This window comes from Hypanus sabinus, chromosome 2, assembly GCF_030144855.1.
Source record: "Hypanus sabinus isolate sHypSab1 chromosome 2, sHypSab1.hap1, whole genome shotgun sequence".
NCBI lineage: Eukaryota > Metazoa > Chordata > Chondrichthyes > Myliobatiformes > Dasyatidae > Hypanus > Hypanus sabinus.
This window is the reverse complement of record NC_082707.1, coordinates 85,277,455-85,294,967: the sequence shown is the minus strand read 5'-3', so window position 1 is coordinate 85,294,967 and position 17,513 is coordinate 85,277,455. Positions and strand designations below refer to the sequence as shown.

General features: G+C 43.1%; 1 protein-coding gene across 5 annotated transcripts in view; it reads right to left on the bottom strand.

Annotated features, from left to right (window-relative positions):
- inpp5d (inositol polyphosphate-5-phosphatase D) overlaps positions 1-17,513 on the bottom strand; it is a 134,394-nt gene continuing 116,881 nt past the window's right edge. For 3 of the 5 annotated variants that reach the window (XM_059949315.1, XM_059949289.1, XM_059949330.1), the window contains 2 exons: positions 8,262-8,796; positions 1-6,911 (listed from right to left, as the gene is read on the bottom strand). In XM_059949315.1, the coding sequence (XP_059805298.1) occupies positions 6,906-6,911; positions 8,262-8,796 (541 nt within the window). In that variant the 3' untranslated portion in view covers positions 1-6,905. Of the gene's footprint in view, positions 7,002-8,261; positions 8,797-17,513 lie in introns of all 5 variants that reach the window. The other 2 variants (XM_059949304.1, XM_059949297.1) reach the window with 2 other exon arrangements.

The window sequence follows — 17,513 nt, the reverse complement described above, 5'->3', positions numbered from 1 at the left end:
GCACATGGCAATATTTACTTTACTAAGGCAACCAGCTTAAAATTGACTGCAATGAATCTAACAAGTAACATCATTTGAATCTGAAACAGCTATGTATTGTGGCTATTATGCTTTCATTAACAGTTAGCCTTGATTTATATTGGTATATTAGTTTCATACACATTTTCAGTTTTAATTATTTCTCTACACATTGGGCATTTTGTCCATGTAGGTATCTTTGGACCCTCAGAAATTGTGGATCAGGATGTCATTTATCAACAAGTCGATATTTATCAGCCTAGTTCTTGTTCCAGCACCTCTTGCACTGTGCCCTTTCACATTACAGGCATACAAAAAGGAGGTCCAAATCAACTCAACCTCTCAAACCGTTGCAACATTTTTTACTGTACATTCTTTGATAGACTTTCAGTTTTGTATTGTTCAAAGAAATGGGGAGAAAAAAAGTTGACTGGCAAGCAACTAACAAAAACAATTAAATGATGGTGGAGCACTGCAATACAATCCATTTGGAACAAGGAGCACAGATGTGACTACTTTAGATCACTGACAAAATCTCTGTACCTTAGGACTGAAAGAAACAGACATTTTAATCTACATTCAGACTTCAGGAAGGGAAAGTAGGTTCTTACTGAGGGGTCAACAGTGTAAAAGGTGAGCAGCTTCAAGTTCCTGGGGTCAACATCTTGTAGGATCTATCCTGGGCCCAAAACATTGATACAGCCATGAGAAAGGCAAGCCAATAGCTCCAATTGGTTAGGAGTTTTTGGAGTGTTGGTATGCTATCAAAGACTTGAATCTCTATAGATGTATAGAGGACAGCATTCTGACAGGTCAAGTCACAATATGGTACAGAGCCGCCAATGCACTGGATCTCAAGATCAAAATTAGCTACTTTGCAAGATACCTAGACAGAGCACCTCCCACCATCATTAATGTGTCCGCTAGGCTGGGACCAATGGTTCATGGTCACCATTGTCCGTGCCATCTGGCAAAACCAGGAACATGGTTTATTCATCGCTGGCCATACAAACCTGTCACAGTCTGGAGCTGAACCAGCAAGTCCAATAATGAGTGAAAATTACTGGGGTATAGAACTCCAGGAAGCCTCAGCAGCTCAACAAGGAACGCACCCTCATTGATTCACTGTGGCCACTTTCGGAAGTACACACACACATTGCGTTGCCATTCTGCTATCGTTGTGTTGAGTGTCTTCCCCGGGATATTCTCATTATGGGTTTGGCCTTATGGTCTTTCCCGCCATACATGGTGGAATGTTCCATTACATTAGTAATGGAGATGTGGAAATATTGTTTACGTACTGTATTTCAGATAGATATTGTTTAAATCGTAATATGAACTACATTGTGGGGTGCATCATATTCTAATTCCTGGGTAGATTTAAGTTAACCTTGTGGGTAATTAGTGACAGTATATCCTGGTACCTAAAATACAGGCCTGATCGCTCTGAGTAAAAGCGGGAGGCGGATGGGGGGAGAGGGATAGGGGGGAGAGGGAGAGGGGAAGAGTGAGGAGAAGAGGGAGAGGGAGAGGAAGGGGAGAGGGGGAGGGGAAGAGGGAGGGGGTGAGGGAGGGGGAGAGGGAGAGGTGGGAGAGCGGGGGGAGAGTGAGAGAGGGAGAGGGAGAGGAGAGGAAGAGGGGGAGAGGGAGAGGGAAAGAGGGAGGGGGAGAGAGGAGCGGGAGAGGGAGATTAGGAGTTTACAGTGAGCATAGAATGACACTATAATGTGTTTTCTGCAAGATAGCTTTTTGTAAACATTGGCAGTTTTTGCTAATTTTTGAAAGTTGGATCTTTGACGCACTGAATAAGCACTCTTGCATGAAAGTGCTAAGCGTCTCCAGCCATTTTTGTTGTCAAAATCCACGTATCATAACAGAAGGACCCAGAAGTAGTTTGTACAGATATACGTGTTCTTAATCTGCGTATGATTATTTCAGGAGGAAAGAACCCCAGAATCTGCACGTCACTGGGTATGTACGTGGAGTATCTCACCTGTGGGATGTGAGGATTGCTGGAAAGGTCGATGTTTATTGTACATCCTTAACTAGACTTGAAAAGGAAGTGGTCAAATTTCCGCAGAGCTTCTGGTGAAGGAGCACCAGCTGTGCTGTTGGGTCACTGTGGTTTCCCATAGTGTTAATGCACCTGACATTGGGGCTGAGCAGGCAAACAACTGGAATATACAGTCCGTGAAGTTTTAGAGAAGGCTAAGACCTAAGATTTCCAAATTTGTATTCTCCTGCTCTGCTCCCAACAATGTCACTGCACATGCTCTCTTCACTAAAGTCACAATGTCCACTGAAGTTTAGCACAGGAAGAGCTGTTTGACTTTTACTTTCAGCAATGTCTTTAAGTGGGAACACCTGTGCACATTTGCAGTTTATTAACCTGGAGAATACTTAGTGCAGGGACTGCACATGGGTGAGTTTAGGAAGACAAAACAAGTCATGTCCCCCACACGATGGTGGAGCAGACACCAATCTTCTCCCCTGCCAATGTCACCCTCTACCACGTTTGGGCAGCAGGCATCAGCATTTAGAACTCATCTCTGAACTGAGGGGGCAGTCGAGAGTCATACTGAGCCCAGAACAGGTTTAAGTAGATGTCTACTCCTGCATGATGTCAGTCAGCCGAAGGATTTCAATAACGATCTGGTGGTTTCATGGCCACCATTACCAACTGTCATTCCCCAGTTTTTGCTTGAACTACATTCGTCAGCTACTGCTGTGTAATTTGAACTCAAACATCTGGATGTTCAGAGCCCCTGCTTGCTGATCTAAATTGGCCTCCAGTTAAACAAACCCTTGAACATTTTATTGGGAAAACACGTGACGCAGTCCATGGAAAGGGTAGTTGTTGCTATATATTTAGTTACAGAAGTGAATGTCTGGAATAACATGTCAGTGAGCCATAGCAACCTAATGGTCCAACTTTGCTGCTGTTTCACTGATGCTTTCAATCTGTTTTTGAGAAAGGTTGGAGATGCACAGAAAGGAAATGTGTAAAGGATACAGGAGGAATTTTAATCCAGCAGGTTACTGTACAGTTACAGCGGCCACTTACCCACATCAACGTTATCAGGAGGCCTACTAGCTCAATGCAAAGCCTTCAGGAGCAGGGAACAGAAAGCATTGTTTTACTGAAGAGAAAGGAAACCTTCACTTCCTGCCTGACTTTCACAGCAGGGAACTGGATTGGGACAAAAAGAGAAAAGTTTTTATTTTATTTTCAATTCTTGCTTTCTTAATATATATGGAAAATTGTAACCAGAAAAAAAAAGGAAAAGGAGCAAGGAATACTGATTTGAACTTGAACACTTAAAGGTGCAAAGCAGCAAATACTTGGTGCCACAGCTCGGTGACTGGATGAGCCTTTGATGTCGTGGTGTCATTCCCATTCTGAGAATGGAGATGAGTGAATGGTTTCCAAATGCTGGGATGTCTTACATAAAGTTGTTGGGGGCAGAAGAGACTGTCCAAACCATTGAGTCCATAACAGATCTAAAGGGATACCCAAATGTGGATGGAATGAGTGTGGGCCAAGAGGCAAAGTTCTCACCACTGAGTCGGGAGGTAGGGTCTCAGACAACTCCAGCCACAGTTCTGGGGACTGCAAACTAGAGCACCATCTCCAAATAACATTCAGAATTGGGTTGAAAACAGTTGTTCACAATGTCCCAGAAACATGCGCACCTTTTTCAATGGGAATTTGCTGCTGAATTCTAAATTGTCAGCCCGTTTCTGTTTGTGCACTTTGTGTCGATTCGCCGTGTGACTTCCAGTTCACCAGAGAGTCCGCTAGAGAGCACTGACCTTGTGTGTGTGATCTGTGGGATGGTGCATGTGGAGACGGTGAACGCTGAGATGGAGAGCACTGAGTGATACTGGGAGTTAACCCTTGCTAATGGCAGCAGAACAATGCCTTGGGGAAACTGAGGCGCAGGGTTTGTAATAGTGTGCTGAAACTCAGAGAATTGAGCATGCGGTGCTAGACATGATCTGTATTCACACTCTTCAATATAGTCATGAAGAGATACAAAGCAGAAATAGGCCTCACAGAGCTCGCACAATCAACTGCCCAGTCCCATTAATCGTTAGTTTATTAGAGTTATTGAGTCATACAGCACAGAAAGAGGACAATCTGGCCATCAATTCCACACTGACTAGTGAGTACCCATCCAAATTAAACTCCTCCTCTTGAACTTGGCCTATAGCCTTCTATGCCTGGGCTTGTCCTGACACTTTGTCAATGTTATCAGTGATTCAGCTTCCATCCCTCTCTCAGACAGTGTCTCACTTCTCTCTGGGTGCCAAAGGTCCCTATCTGATCACCTCTAAATCTCTTACCCCTTACCTTTAATTTATATCAGAGAAGCATAGAAAACCTACAGCACAATACAGGCCCTTCAGCCCACAAAGCTGTGCCGACCATGTCCTTACCTGAGAAATTACCTAGTGCTACCCATAGCCCTCTATTTTTCTGAGCTCCATGTACCTGTCCAGGAGTCTCTTAAAAGACCCTATTGTATCCAGCTCCACCATCGCTGCTGTCAGCCCATTCCACACACTCACCACTCTCCGCATAAAAAAACTTACCCTGATATCTCTTCTGTACCTACTTCTGAGTACCTTAAAACTGTGTCCTCTTGTGTTAGCCATTTCAGCCCTGGTAGAAAGCCTCTGACCATCCATACAATTAATGCCTCTCATCATCTTATACACCTCTATCAGTCACCTCTCATCCTCCATCGCTCCAAGGAAAAAAGGCCAAGTTCACTCAACCTGTTCTCATAAGGCATGCTCCCCAATCCAGGCAGCATCCTTGTAAATCTCCTCTGCACCCTTTCTATAGTTTCCACATCCTTCCTATAGTGAAGTGACCAGAACTGAGCACAGTACTCCAAGAGGGGTCTGACCAGGGTCCTATATAGCTGCAACATTACTTCTCTGCTTCTAAACTCAATCCCACGATTGATGACAGGCAATGTACTGTATGCTTTCTTAACCACACAGTCAACCTGCTCAGCAGCTTTGAGTGTCCTATGGACTCGGACCCCAAGATCCCTCTGATCCTCCACACTGCCAAGAGTCTTACCATTCATACTATATTCTGCCATCATATTTGACCTACCAAAATTAACCTCCTCACACTTATCTGGGTTGAACTCCATCTGCCACTTCTCAGCCTAGTTTTGCATCCTATCAATGTCCCGCTGTAAACTCTGATAGCCCTCCACACTATCCACAACAGTGGGGATGTGCAAAGTTGAGACAAAATGCCACCAAACCACCAGGATGTATTGCTATGCTGGAAAACGTTAGTCTGGATCACATGAGCCAGTAGCATCAAACGGGGTCAAGGACAAAATTGTATGGTTGATTTGACAGCATTTTATTTCATCCATGTTCTCTTTCATGGGGTTGTCATTGTACATTCAATAACAAATGGAGGCCAAGTGTTAAGTTCCACAGAAATGTCAAAATTTTGAAAAACATTGTTGTATGGGAAAGATGAAAGAGATGAAAGGCATCTAAGAGCCTGATACTGGCTCCCCTCCCACTGGTACATCCCTTAAAGCATGAGACTACACAGGGAGCGACACTTGGCAGTGTGTTGAGGGCCTCAGTCATGTCCCAGACAGGTGAAAGGAGCAGCGGAAGTAAAACGGTTTCTTCTGATAGGCAGTTGTTCCTACAGCAATGGCAGCAGAGTTGGGGACACCTACAAGTGTGAAACGAGGGTATGAGGGGTAGAGAAGAGGCATTATCAACAGTTCCTCTTAGGGCATAAGCCACTGTCATCTCCTTGATGTCACAGAATGGACAGCAGGGTTAACACATCTTATGTGGCGTTTCACACAGGGGCAGATTGCACTATCTCCAAACCTGCAGGGAAGAACTTCCAGGGTGATTTGCAAACTGAGGACAAAACCTGAAGGCATACAAGTGTCATTTTATGGTTTCTGACACATAACTCTAACTGCTCCTCCAGTCCTTTCTCGTCCCCACACAATCAAATCACAATCTTTCTCACATGAGCCACGCCCCTGTGTCCCAACCAAGGAGACTCTTCTTGCCACAGGACAGTGGGTAGTGTTCCTATCTCCAATGCAGCTGGCCCGAGGGTCAAGCCTCCTTTCAAATCATTTCAGCAGAATGTTAGGTTGGGTGCTGCTGTGCAGTACTGGGGGAGCATTGATCTGTCAGTCACAGCCAAAGAGATGTTGAACTGAAGTTCTGCATGCCCGTCCAGTAACAACGGAAACGCTCCTGGTTCAAAGCTGAAGAGAAGTGAAGTTATTTACAATGTGCTGTGTGATATCTATTCACCTATCAGCACCCTCGACATAGAACTGCTGTCTGTGAGGCACAAGTTGCGTGCTGTATCTCCTGCATTTTAATAGCGACTGCACCTCTAGATGTTCCAAGTTTGCGGAAAGTGCTGTAGTAAAGTCAGTTCTTTCTCCTCCCTTTAATGCTTTCCAAACTGGCGGACTACTCTGGTGCTGTGATCCATGTTAATAGTGTTGTTGCCTGAGCTGAAAGATGCTGATTATAGTGCGATCATGTGGCTCCCATAACCAGGCCGTTCAGCAGAATAGGCCGAGTGATGAAGCTGCAGTGCACCTGGGTTGGATCCGGTTGAAAGGTGCAAGGATGAAACCAAAGACTGAATCCCTGTCACCAACGAAATAGGCGCATGTTGAGGGTGGGGTGACGAGTAGGTGGTTCTCAAAACTCCTGTAACTCTGAAACTTCTTTAGGCTGCCTGGGCATCCTCACTTCCAGTTCCTTGGCATCAGTACTGAATTAATTCAATCACCTCTCTCTCTCTCTCTCTGGTACTTAGCTTATTGAAAGAATTCTGCCAACCAAAGGACCACAGCTTACATCTGTCAAGGGAGTAAAAGCAGACAGGAAAAAAGGAAATGCTTTACTTTTCATAAAGTTCCTGACAAGGATCACAGGCATGGTCTTGATCACTGCAAAGAGAGAAAGAAAGAGAGATTTGTGAGCAGGTTTGCAATCCAGGCCAATATTATTGAAGACCCTTCGTCAGAACAGGGAAACAAAGAACTTGCTTGATTTCTCTCTTTCTCAGTTCAATTAGAAGAGACTTCAGCTGAAAAAGCTAAGTCTGTTTCTCATCTTGCAGATGACCTGCTGAGTCTTTCCAGCATTTCCTAGTTTTATTTCACAAGTCCACCAACAGGAAGACTTTTGATTTTCATTAACAATTAGTTGTGATGATTACATTACTGTTGGTCATCCTCCCCCTCTCAGCAGCTCTCCAACCTCTAGCTCCCAAAATTCCCCTTATATCAAAACTATTTTAAACTTGGCACAGTGCTTAGACACATGAATTCCACACAAGGATGACGCCTTTGTTAAAAACATTGACTGCTTCGGAATATGTTGGGCATTTAATGGTCGCTCTTTGTTTTTGACCACCTTCTGACTTGCGACCACCAAACACCATACAGACTAGTGCAATACCCCCAGACGCAACTTGCCTATGGAAGCTAACCACCCGTTTTCCCCACCACCTCCCAATCCGACCCAAAGACAAAATAAGCTTTGACAGCTGACTTAGCCGTTCCTCAGGAAAGTTGGCAGGTACAGGTAGATTGGTGTTGGGATAAGAAAATAGTTATCAGGTGACTGGGGGTGTGGTTGTGCCTGGGCAGGAGACTTGTAGGGGTGATGGTCAGTTGTTGTGAGGGGAAGGGCAGTTACTTCAGTTGGTGGGGGGGAGGACCGGGGGGAGCTCCCTGCTTAATGGGAACTTACCCGAAGCAACTGAACAGATCTCCTTTCGGTCACCCAGCTAAGGCTGCACAAGTGAGTCATGCGCCAAGCGGGACTAGGTGCGCACACTCCGAAAGAGGCTCTCGCACTGCACAAATGCTCTGCTTCCTTGCGGTCTGACCCATCAAGTCCAGGCTGGCTTCCAGAACCATCCCCCATTCCCCCACTATTTTCTCTCAAAGCTATCCCGCACGCTCATTAACTCACCCTCAAGTTCTCCTGCCACCGACCCATATTAGGAACACAAACTTGGCCAAGGGAATGTTGGATAGAATTTCTGGCATTGAAACAGGCCACTTAGCCCAGCTAGAGAGACCGTCTCCTACCCTGTGCCCCTCCTAATCTAGTTCCTGATTAAAATTTATGCATCTTTCTAATTCCATATGAAAGTTGTCTGCAAGTGCCTATATTTATAGCAAACATATCTTACTCACCGAGACACTGGCCTGTTGTCCTACACCTTGGCTGCCGCGTTGCTTGGCTTGACCCATGATCTCTGTGCTATCCCTGTAGTCTTTCAGTGCGTGCTGTTGCTCCAGCACCTTCTGACTCTTGACCGGCAGTGGGGGTCTGTTGGGCAAGGGGGCCCACGTGCTTGGCAGGTTGGCACCTGGCTTGGAAAAGTTAGCTGGGGCAGGAGCTTGTTTGGTCTGCGGCTTCTCCAGGGCCGAGCTCTTCACCTCTGAAACAGTGTAGGAGCGATTCCGCACCACTGGTGTCTGGGGAAGCACCTGCCTATTTGACTTGGTCAATTTATTGGCAGAGATCTTATCCGCAGCTGCTGGGGCCTCTTTCCTTGGGGGCCAGGCTGTTCCTGGCTCGCTCCTTAAGCCCGCGTTTGGCCTCTGTTCAAATGTTTCATACAAGGGATTACTAATCATCTCCATTGACCTCTGCTCACACAATGGGGTATGTGGCCTCCTTTGGGCTTTTGGTGAGTTTATTTTCCAGGAATTTTCAGGCATGCTGCTGTTTGGTTAAGAAGCACAGAAGGTGACATTACAACATGAATCAAAGAATGAGTCAATACACACAAAATGCTGCATGTGCACCCGTACAGGATAGTGATTCAAGATCTGGACTGCAACTCCCAAAGAGATACGTCACAGTCGGCACACTTTGCAGTTTTTTGTACAGTGTGTCTATATATTATACACACACACACACACACACATATATAAACTGTAATATATAAAATTATATTATAAAGTTTTGTGTACACAATCAATCAAAACCAGATTTATTATCACTGCATTAGATGACATTAAATTTGTTGTTTTGTGGCAGCAGTACACTGCAAAGATATAATATTATCATCAATCAACACACACAAAATGCTGGTGGATCACAGCAGGCCAGGCAGCATCTATAAGGAGACGCACTGTCCTCAGGTTGGACATCTATAATGTTGATGGCCCGAAACGTTAACAGTGCTTCTCCTTATAGATGCTGCCTGGCCTGCTGTGTTCCACCAGCATTCTGTGTGTGTTGTTTGAATTTCCAGCATCTGTAGATTTCCTCGTGTTTGCTCATATTATTATCAATTACTGTACAAAAATAATAAACAAGCACAAAATAACACACACAGGAGAGCGTTGCAAGGTACACAGAGGTTTGGAATAATACAGAGCTATATAGCACATTGTGCGCAGACATTATCTAAACATTTGCACAGTTATTTATTGAGAGAAAGCATGGAGTAGGTTTTCCCAGCCCTTCAAGCCACACTGCCCCACAATTGTACGATATGATCCCACTGTGGGAGGTCCAAGCACATCTTTCCCTTCCTCCCGCTTTTCGCTTTCCACCGGGATCACTCCCTATGCGACTCCCTTCTCCATTCGTCCCTCTTCAATGATCTCCCTCCTGGCACTTATCCTTGCAAGCGGAACAAGTGCTACAGCTGCCCCTACACCACCCCCCTCACTACCATTTGGGGCCCCAAACAGTCCTTCTAGGTGAGGCTGTGAGTCTGTTGGGATCATCTACTGTATCCAGTGTTCCTAGTGTGACCTGTCTATCAGTGAGACCCGATGTAGATTGGGAGACCGCTTCGCCAAGCACCTATGCCCCATCCGCCAGAAAGAAAAGGGATCTCCAGGTGGCCACCCATTTCAATTCTACTTCCCATTACCACTCTGGTATAAGCCAACACTCCAATCGGCCAGAGGCACACCTTGCGTCAATGAAGTTCGGAACCTTCATCCCCCTGGACATACGGTATCCTGACTAACCCTGAAACTACAGTCTCTCGAAACCTCATCATGTTCTGCACACCACCTTTAACAAAGGAAAACATCCAACGAGTTTTCACAGAAATGTGAACAGATAAAAGAAGTGACTTTGTTAGGATTTAACATTTCCATTCAGAGAATGTGAGCACCACTCAGACGTGCTGGAGGAACTACATATACCTGTCTGGACATGCCCCTCTGCTGACTGCTCCTGTGGCTCCTCCCACTGACCCCTATATAAAGGCGGTTGGAGGCACTGCTCCTCCCTCAGTCTCCAGGATGGTGTGTGGTGGTCTCTTGCTGCTAATCGTGGTCTCTTGCAGCTAATAAAAGCCTATCGTTTGCTCCTGTCTCCGAGAGATATTGATGGTGCATCAGGGCCAATCTATGTTTCGGGTGAACAATCTACGTTTTGGCCGAGATCCTTCATCAGGACTGGAAAGAGAGAGGAAGAGAGTTGATATAAAAAGATGAGGAGGGGGTGGGTGGATCCAGGTGAGGGAGGGTGGTGAGAGGGAATGATGCAAGAAGCTGGGAAATGACCAAGGGCTGAAGAAAATGGAATCTGCTAGGACAGGGAACCATGAAATAAAGGGAAGAAGATAAGAGAAGGAACTAGTAGTAGGGGTGTCTTTATGATGGGCAGGTGGGGGTGAAGGGAGGAGAAACAGATAGGGTGATGAGGGCCATGATCATTGTTTCCCTAATTTCTAATAACCATTCTTCTTGTCCCTTATATTTTTCCATTATCCCACTAGTTCCTATTACCCTATCTTTTTCTTCTCCCCGACTCACACAATCTGTCCATTACCCAGAGACTCCTCCCACCAGTTCCCCTCCTTGCCCCCCTTCTATGCTCCACTTCTCTGGCCCTTCGTTACTTATACCCATCTTCTACATTCTTAAGAGTCTCCCTCACCTTCATATCATCCTCCTCTCACCCAGCCCCTTCATCCAGATTTTAACACTGGCTATCTGTCTTTCCAGTCCCAATGAAAGGCCTTGACCTGAAAAGCCAGCAGTCCATTTCCCTCCATGGATGCTGCCTGACCCACTCAGTTCCTCCAGCATTTTGTGTGTTGCTCCCGATTGCCAACATCGGATATTTCTTGTGTCTCTTGCAGAGTACTTGTTCTTTTACAGGACTAGCGTGAGCCTGTTTGCTAGATTTATGTGGTTAAAACTGCACGAGGTTAACATAGAAATTCACACAAAAACAACCAGGAACTTAAAGTTTAGAATTTACAGTCTGAATAAATGATTATGATGGAATTTCAGATTCTGGGCTTAGCAATTCAACTGCTTTGTGATGGTCTTTTATACAGATATTGCTTTTGGCTCTCTTGTCTGTCTTTATTTTTCCTTCTAATCCTCTCAATGAATACAATCAAGTGTAAGAAGAGATGTGAGATGAGCACGGCTAGGCAATTCAAGATGTACGGCTGCACAAGTACACTAATGTGGAATAGAATCCACACAATGTTGTGTTCACAAGTACACTAATGTGGGATAGAATCTGCACAATGCTGTGTTCACAAGTACACTAATGTGGGATAGAATCTGCACCAATGCTTATTTGAATATATACATGCTTTCAGTCCAGCTGTGGACCCTAATAATACTTAGTAGGGATATAGGGATAGGTATTATAGCCTGAAAGGAGAGTTATTAGTGAAATACTGGCTATGGATTATGTTATTAATGGACCAATGGTTGGGGGGGTATTAATTTATAATTGGGAGATTATTAATGGGGTATCTATAAATTTACTACTTATCTATGGGGGAGTTATTAATGGATTGCATGGGTAGTTATTAATGGTATATTTGGGGAGTTACTAATTGGCTATAAATGGAATATAAGAAGAATTATTAATATGCTATATTTAAAGTTATTAATGGAATAGATGGACAGTTCTTAATCATCAATAAGGAAAATTATTCATGATCAAAAGGAGGGTTGATTTATAAATTACATTTTGGGTTATTAAGAGACTGGAGCAATCAATATAGGACAGGTACACTTATAAATGAACAACATGGGAAGTTAGTAATTAGTTATGCAAAGATTATTATTGTCTTAATGAGGTATTAATTGTCAGGAGGAGTGGAATATATATTATTGGGCTACTGGGAAACACTAATGGGCAGCAGAGAATCTGGAAATGTTAACTGAGTATACAGGGAGTTATGTTTAGGTTACAGTAAGATTTATTAATGGAAGACCCATAGAAATAAATAGAATGCAGGGAGGGAATGTAATAGATCACTTAGAGTGTTATTAATGGATTACATGGGTATTATGTAATGAACCAGAGGTGATTAGGGAACTTAAAGTAAATGAGTCATTACGAGCCAGTGATCACAATGTGATTGAGTTCAACTTGAAATTTGATAGGGAGAAAGTAAAGTCTGACATGGCAGTATTTCAGTGGAGTAAAGGAAATTACAGTGATATGAGAGAGGAGTTGATCAGAGTAAATTGAAGGGAGCTGCTGGCCGGGATGACAGTAGTGCAGCAATGGCATGAGTCTCTGGGAAAAATGAGGATGGTGCAGGATAGATGTATTCCAAAAACAAAGAAATGCTCAAAACAGACAAGTTGGGGAAACATTTAATTGCAGTGAGGGGAAATAAGAGGCTATCAGGCAGGAACTTGGAAGCATAAATTGGAAACAGATGTTCTCAGGGAAACGTTCAGAAGAAATGTGGCAAATGTTCAGGGGATATTTGCAAGGGGTTCTGCGTAGGTACATTCCAATGAAACAGGGAAAGGCTGGTGGGGTACAGGAACCATGGTGTACAAAGGCTGTTGTAAATCTATTCAAGAAGAAAAGAAGAGCTTACGAAAGGTTCAAAAAACTAGGTAATGATAGAGATCTACAAGATTATAAGGCTAGCAGGAAGGAGTTTAAGAATGAAATTAGGAGAGCGAGAAGGGGCCACGAGAAGGCCTTGGCAGACAGGATTAAGGAAAACCCCAAGGCATTCTACAAGTATGTGAAGAAGAAGAGGATAAGATGTGAGAGAATAGGACAAATCAAGTGTGACAGTGGAAAAGTATGTATGGAACCAGAAGAGATAGCAGAGGTACTTAATGAATACTTAGCTTCAGTATTCACTTTGGCTGAAATGGCTAGCACGAGAGGAAATAGTTTTAAGGTACTTGGATATAGGTATAGAGGAGATGTCAGGGGTAAGTTTTTTATGCAAGAGTGGTGTGTGCATGGAATGGGCTGCCAGTGTCAGTGGTGGAGGTGGAAATGATAGGGTCTTTTAAGAGACTGCTGGATAGGTACATGCAGCTCAGAAAAATAGAGGTCTCCGGGTAAGCCTAAGTATTTCTAAGGTAGAGACATGTTCCGCACAGCTTTGTGCTGTAGGTTTTCTATGTTTCTAATGTTTGATGGCTCTGGGTCTGTACTCGCTGGAATTCAAAAGGATGAGGGGGGATCTCATTGAAACCTTTCTAGTGTTGAAAGGTCTAGACAGAGTAGATGTGGAAAGGATGTTTCCATGGTGGGAGAGTCTAGGACAAAAGGACACAGCCTCAGAACAGAGGGGAGCACCTTTCAAAACTGAGATGCAGAGAAATTTCTTTAGCCCTATGGTGATGAATTTGTGGAATTTGTTATCATAGATAGCCGTGGAGGTCAAGTTGGTGGATACATTTAAGGCAGAGATTGATAGGTTCTTGATTGGACATGGCATCAAAGGTTACAGGGGGAAGGCCGGGAACTGGGGTTGAGGAGGGGAAGAAACGATCAGCCATAATTGAACAGCAGAGCAGACTCGATCGGCCCAATGACCTAATTCTGCTCCCATGTCTTACAGTCTTATGATTAGATATTATTCACCTACGGAGAAGACTATAAATGTCAGAACAGACTACATGGGCAGTTAGAAATGGAAATACAGAGATTTGTTGATGGGTTGCAGGAAATGTTCTTAACAATTTACATTTGGAGTTATTAATGCTTCTTCAGAAGTACCATTTATGACTTCATGGAGAGCTTATAATTGACGGCAGAAAGGGTTACTAACAGATTACACAAAGAGTTATTAACGGGTGAGTTACATGATGGATTATTAATGGAGAATGGAGTGTTATTACTTTAACACATGAAGTACTGTATTATTAACAGACTGTAGAGACAATTAATAGACCACATAGAATGTTAGTAATGGTCTATAGAGAGGGTTATCTGTGAATCACATGGAGAGCTCTTAATAGATTCTGTGGAGTGTTATCAATGAGCTACAGTGAGTTATTTATTGGGTACATTGGGAGTTATTAATTGGCAGAAGAGTTAGTTATGAACTATGTGGAGAGTTATTAGTGAATCACAGTTGTACAGAGTCATTAATAAATTGTAAGGAAATTTAAAAAGGGAATGCAGTTATTGAAGGATTTGGAAAGCATTTAGTGGACTATTTGGAGAATACTTGAAGTACAGAGAATGTTATGAATAAATAGTTATTAATGACCTACCAGTAGAGTTACTGATGGATTATAAGGAGTGATATAAACAGGATATGGAGGAGCTGTTGATGGACAATGAGAGCTAATAGAGAGATTTATTGATGCATTATTAGTAAAGCTATTAACAAAAATTATTAACAGACTATGAGAGAGTTGTTAAAAAAGTGCAGTACAACATATAAATAGATTACAATGGAGTTATTAAAGGACAGCACAACCATTTCTGGGTGTATTGAGCGCCATGAAGAATTATACAGACAGATGTTAATGTGTTTCATGAAGAGTTAATAATGGGCATGAAGGAAAGGTAATGGGTGTAACAACAGGTGGCACCAAACAACATTTTAGTGAGTCATTAGTGGGTTTGGGGTGAGGGTTTCTAAAGGACCAAGGAAGTTTCAACATTTTATTATTGTTATTAATTGCTTAAGATGGCTTTAATAAGGCTACTGAGAAAGTTATTATTAGGCCACCAGGACCAATATTAATTGTCAAGTTTGTTTTATTAAAGGATTATAAGAGAGGTTACTAACTGGAAACAGGAGGATTATCAATAGACATACTGGCAGGCTATTTATGGACAAGTAGATCGGATTATTTGCACTGATGACTTTAAGTTATAAATTCATTAAGTCAACACTTGCCACATATCAATGTGCTCTTAATTTGTAGCCCTTAATTGTGTGTAAATTTGGCTGAAGCATTATGTCAATAATTTGATCCATTGCTGCTAACTGATGGTAAAGATCTTTGACAGATACAGAAGACTCTACCTATGTGTACGTTCTTTCTTCTTTTAGGGCCAAAATCCACACAGCTGGGGCTTGGAGCAGAAATCCTGGTTTTCAGAGGATGATCTCTGAACAATTTCAGTATTCTCTTGGTATTCCTAGAATAACTAAAACTCCTTCCATGACACGTTTGAATGGACTCTTAACTCATTTGTTGGTACCTCAGCCATTTTTCACAGCAGCTTTTGTCATTGGAATTCATTCCCACTCATTTGTCTAATATTCATCACGAGTCCCACCATTACAACAAGACCAGGATCTGCCCTCCAGGTTTTACATTTTCACCATTTAATGAGATTATAGTTGATCTAAAATCCAAACTTCCCTCAGATACTTGCTATCAAGGTTATATTGATTTGTGATGTGAATGTGTGCCATGTATGAACATTTATAACTTTCCATGGTAGATGATCCCAAACATTCACAACCTTTAGAACTTTTCTTTATTTTGGCCCTAGTGAGTGATCCATTATTCTAATGTTCTGACCAATAGATTCAGGATCTCCTCACTGGTAAAGCATTATCTCAAGTGGCTTGGTCAAACGATATACCAGAAATACAGTATACGTTTCAATGGGGTCACCTCACTAGGGAAAGAAGCTGCATGCATCTTGTCTCTCTTCAAAAGACAAAGCCCTCATCCCAATCAACACAGTTTCACTAACTTTGGGGTCAAGTAATATCCACGCTTAGGTATAAGATCAGTAACATATTCCAAGTATGGTCTCATCAATAGTCAATTAGTCTTCTACTTCGTTGAGCACTTAGAAGTGGAACTTGCTGGTGGCCAACCATTTCTATTTCCCATTTCTATGGCCTCCTCTTGTGCCAAGATGAGGCCACCACAGGGTGGAAGGGCAACACCTTATATTCCATCTGAGCAGCCTCCAATCCATTAACATGAGTATCGATTTCTCCTTCCAGTAAAAATATTTTCCCACCTCCTTCACTTCTCTTCTTTTCCCCACACTGACCTCTTACTTCTTCTCACCTGCCTGTCACCTCCCCTCCTCCTTCACCCCTCTTATCAGGTTCCTTCCTCTCCAGCCCTTTATCATTCCTACCCACCTAGCTTCACCTAGCACCTTTAGCTGTCCTCCTTCACAAACCCCCCTCCACCACCTTTTTATTCTGGCATCTTCCCCTTTTATTTCCAGTCCTGAAGAAGGGTCTCCATCTGAAATGTTGGCCGTTTATTCATTTCCAGCGTTTTGTGTGTGGTGCTTTGGACGAGCAGCCTCTGCAGACTTTCTCCTGTTTATTATTAGACCCTTGCGCTCCAATTTACTTGTAACTGAAGGGCAGTGACTTAGCTAACACACGTGTGAGGAGTATGCATGACCTCTCGGTGATTCTGGGGAATTTCCTGTGGTTGCTCTGGATTCTTCCCACATTCCATACAAGTGTGGGTTCATTGTAAAAACTCCCCATGTGTGGAACGATGTGGTAGAATGCTGGGGGCGGGCAGGAACCGGAAGGTGCTGAGAATCAAGTAAAGGATTATTGCAGGAGTAGTGTAAACGGGTGGTTGATGATGAGCGAGCCCAATGACCTGTTTCTGTGCTGTATCACTCTTTAGCTCTATGAAGGCTGACTATTATTCTTCAACATTTATTTCTGCTTTATCAAATATGATAGATTCTTTATAAAAACACTCAACCACGAAAATCTATAGTTCCACCTAGCCTTTCAAAAGAAAAGTCCAGCTCTTTCATTTTTCTTACTGAAGTACAAATACAGTTTCCACAACTTCTGAACATACCCACTTGCAAATGTTTTGCAAGACTTTTATACCTTACTTCAGCAGCATCAGAGACAACCTGAAGATAGTGAAGCTCACCTCCGTCCATGACCCACTTCTTCCTCCTCCATGTTATCTGGTTATCACTCACTTACAGTCAATACAAATATGTTGGCCTTATTTTATGCCACCAATTTTACAATAACTGCTTAGGTTATATTTTTCCAAACACTGTTTAAAAATCTGAAAATTCCATCTCTGCTGGTTTCCTCCCCCTTGCTGGCTACAGACTTAGAAAACTTAGAAACTTTTGACAGATTGTTTATTTGTATAAATCTGAACTGCAGCATATCATTCTCTAAATGCACTGTTCCAACATAACTGAAAACTATGTTTACAACATTTTCTTTGCTACTGTGAGTTAGACTACTCACCTGT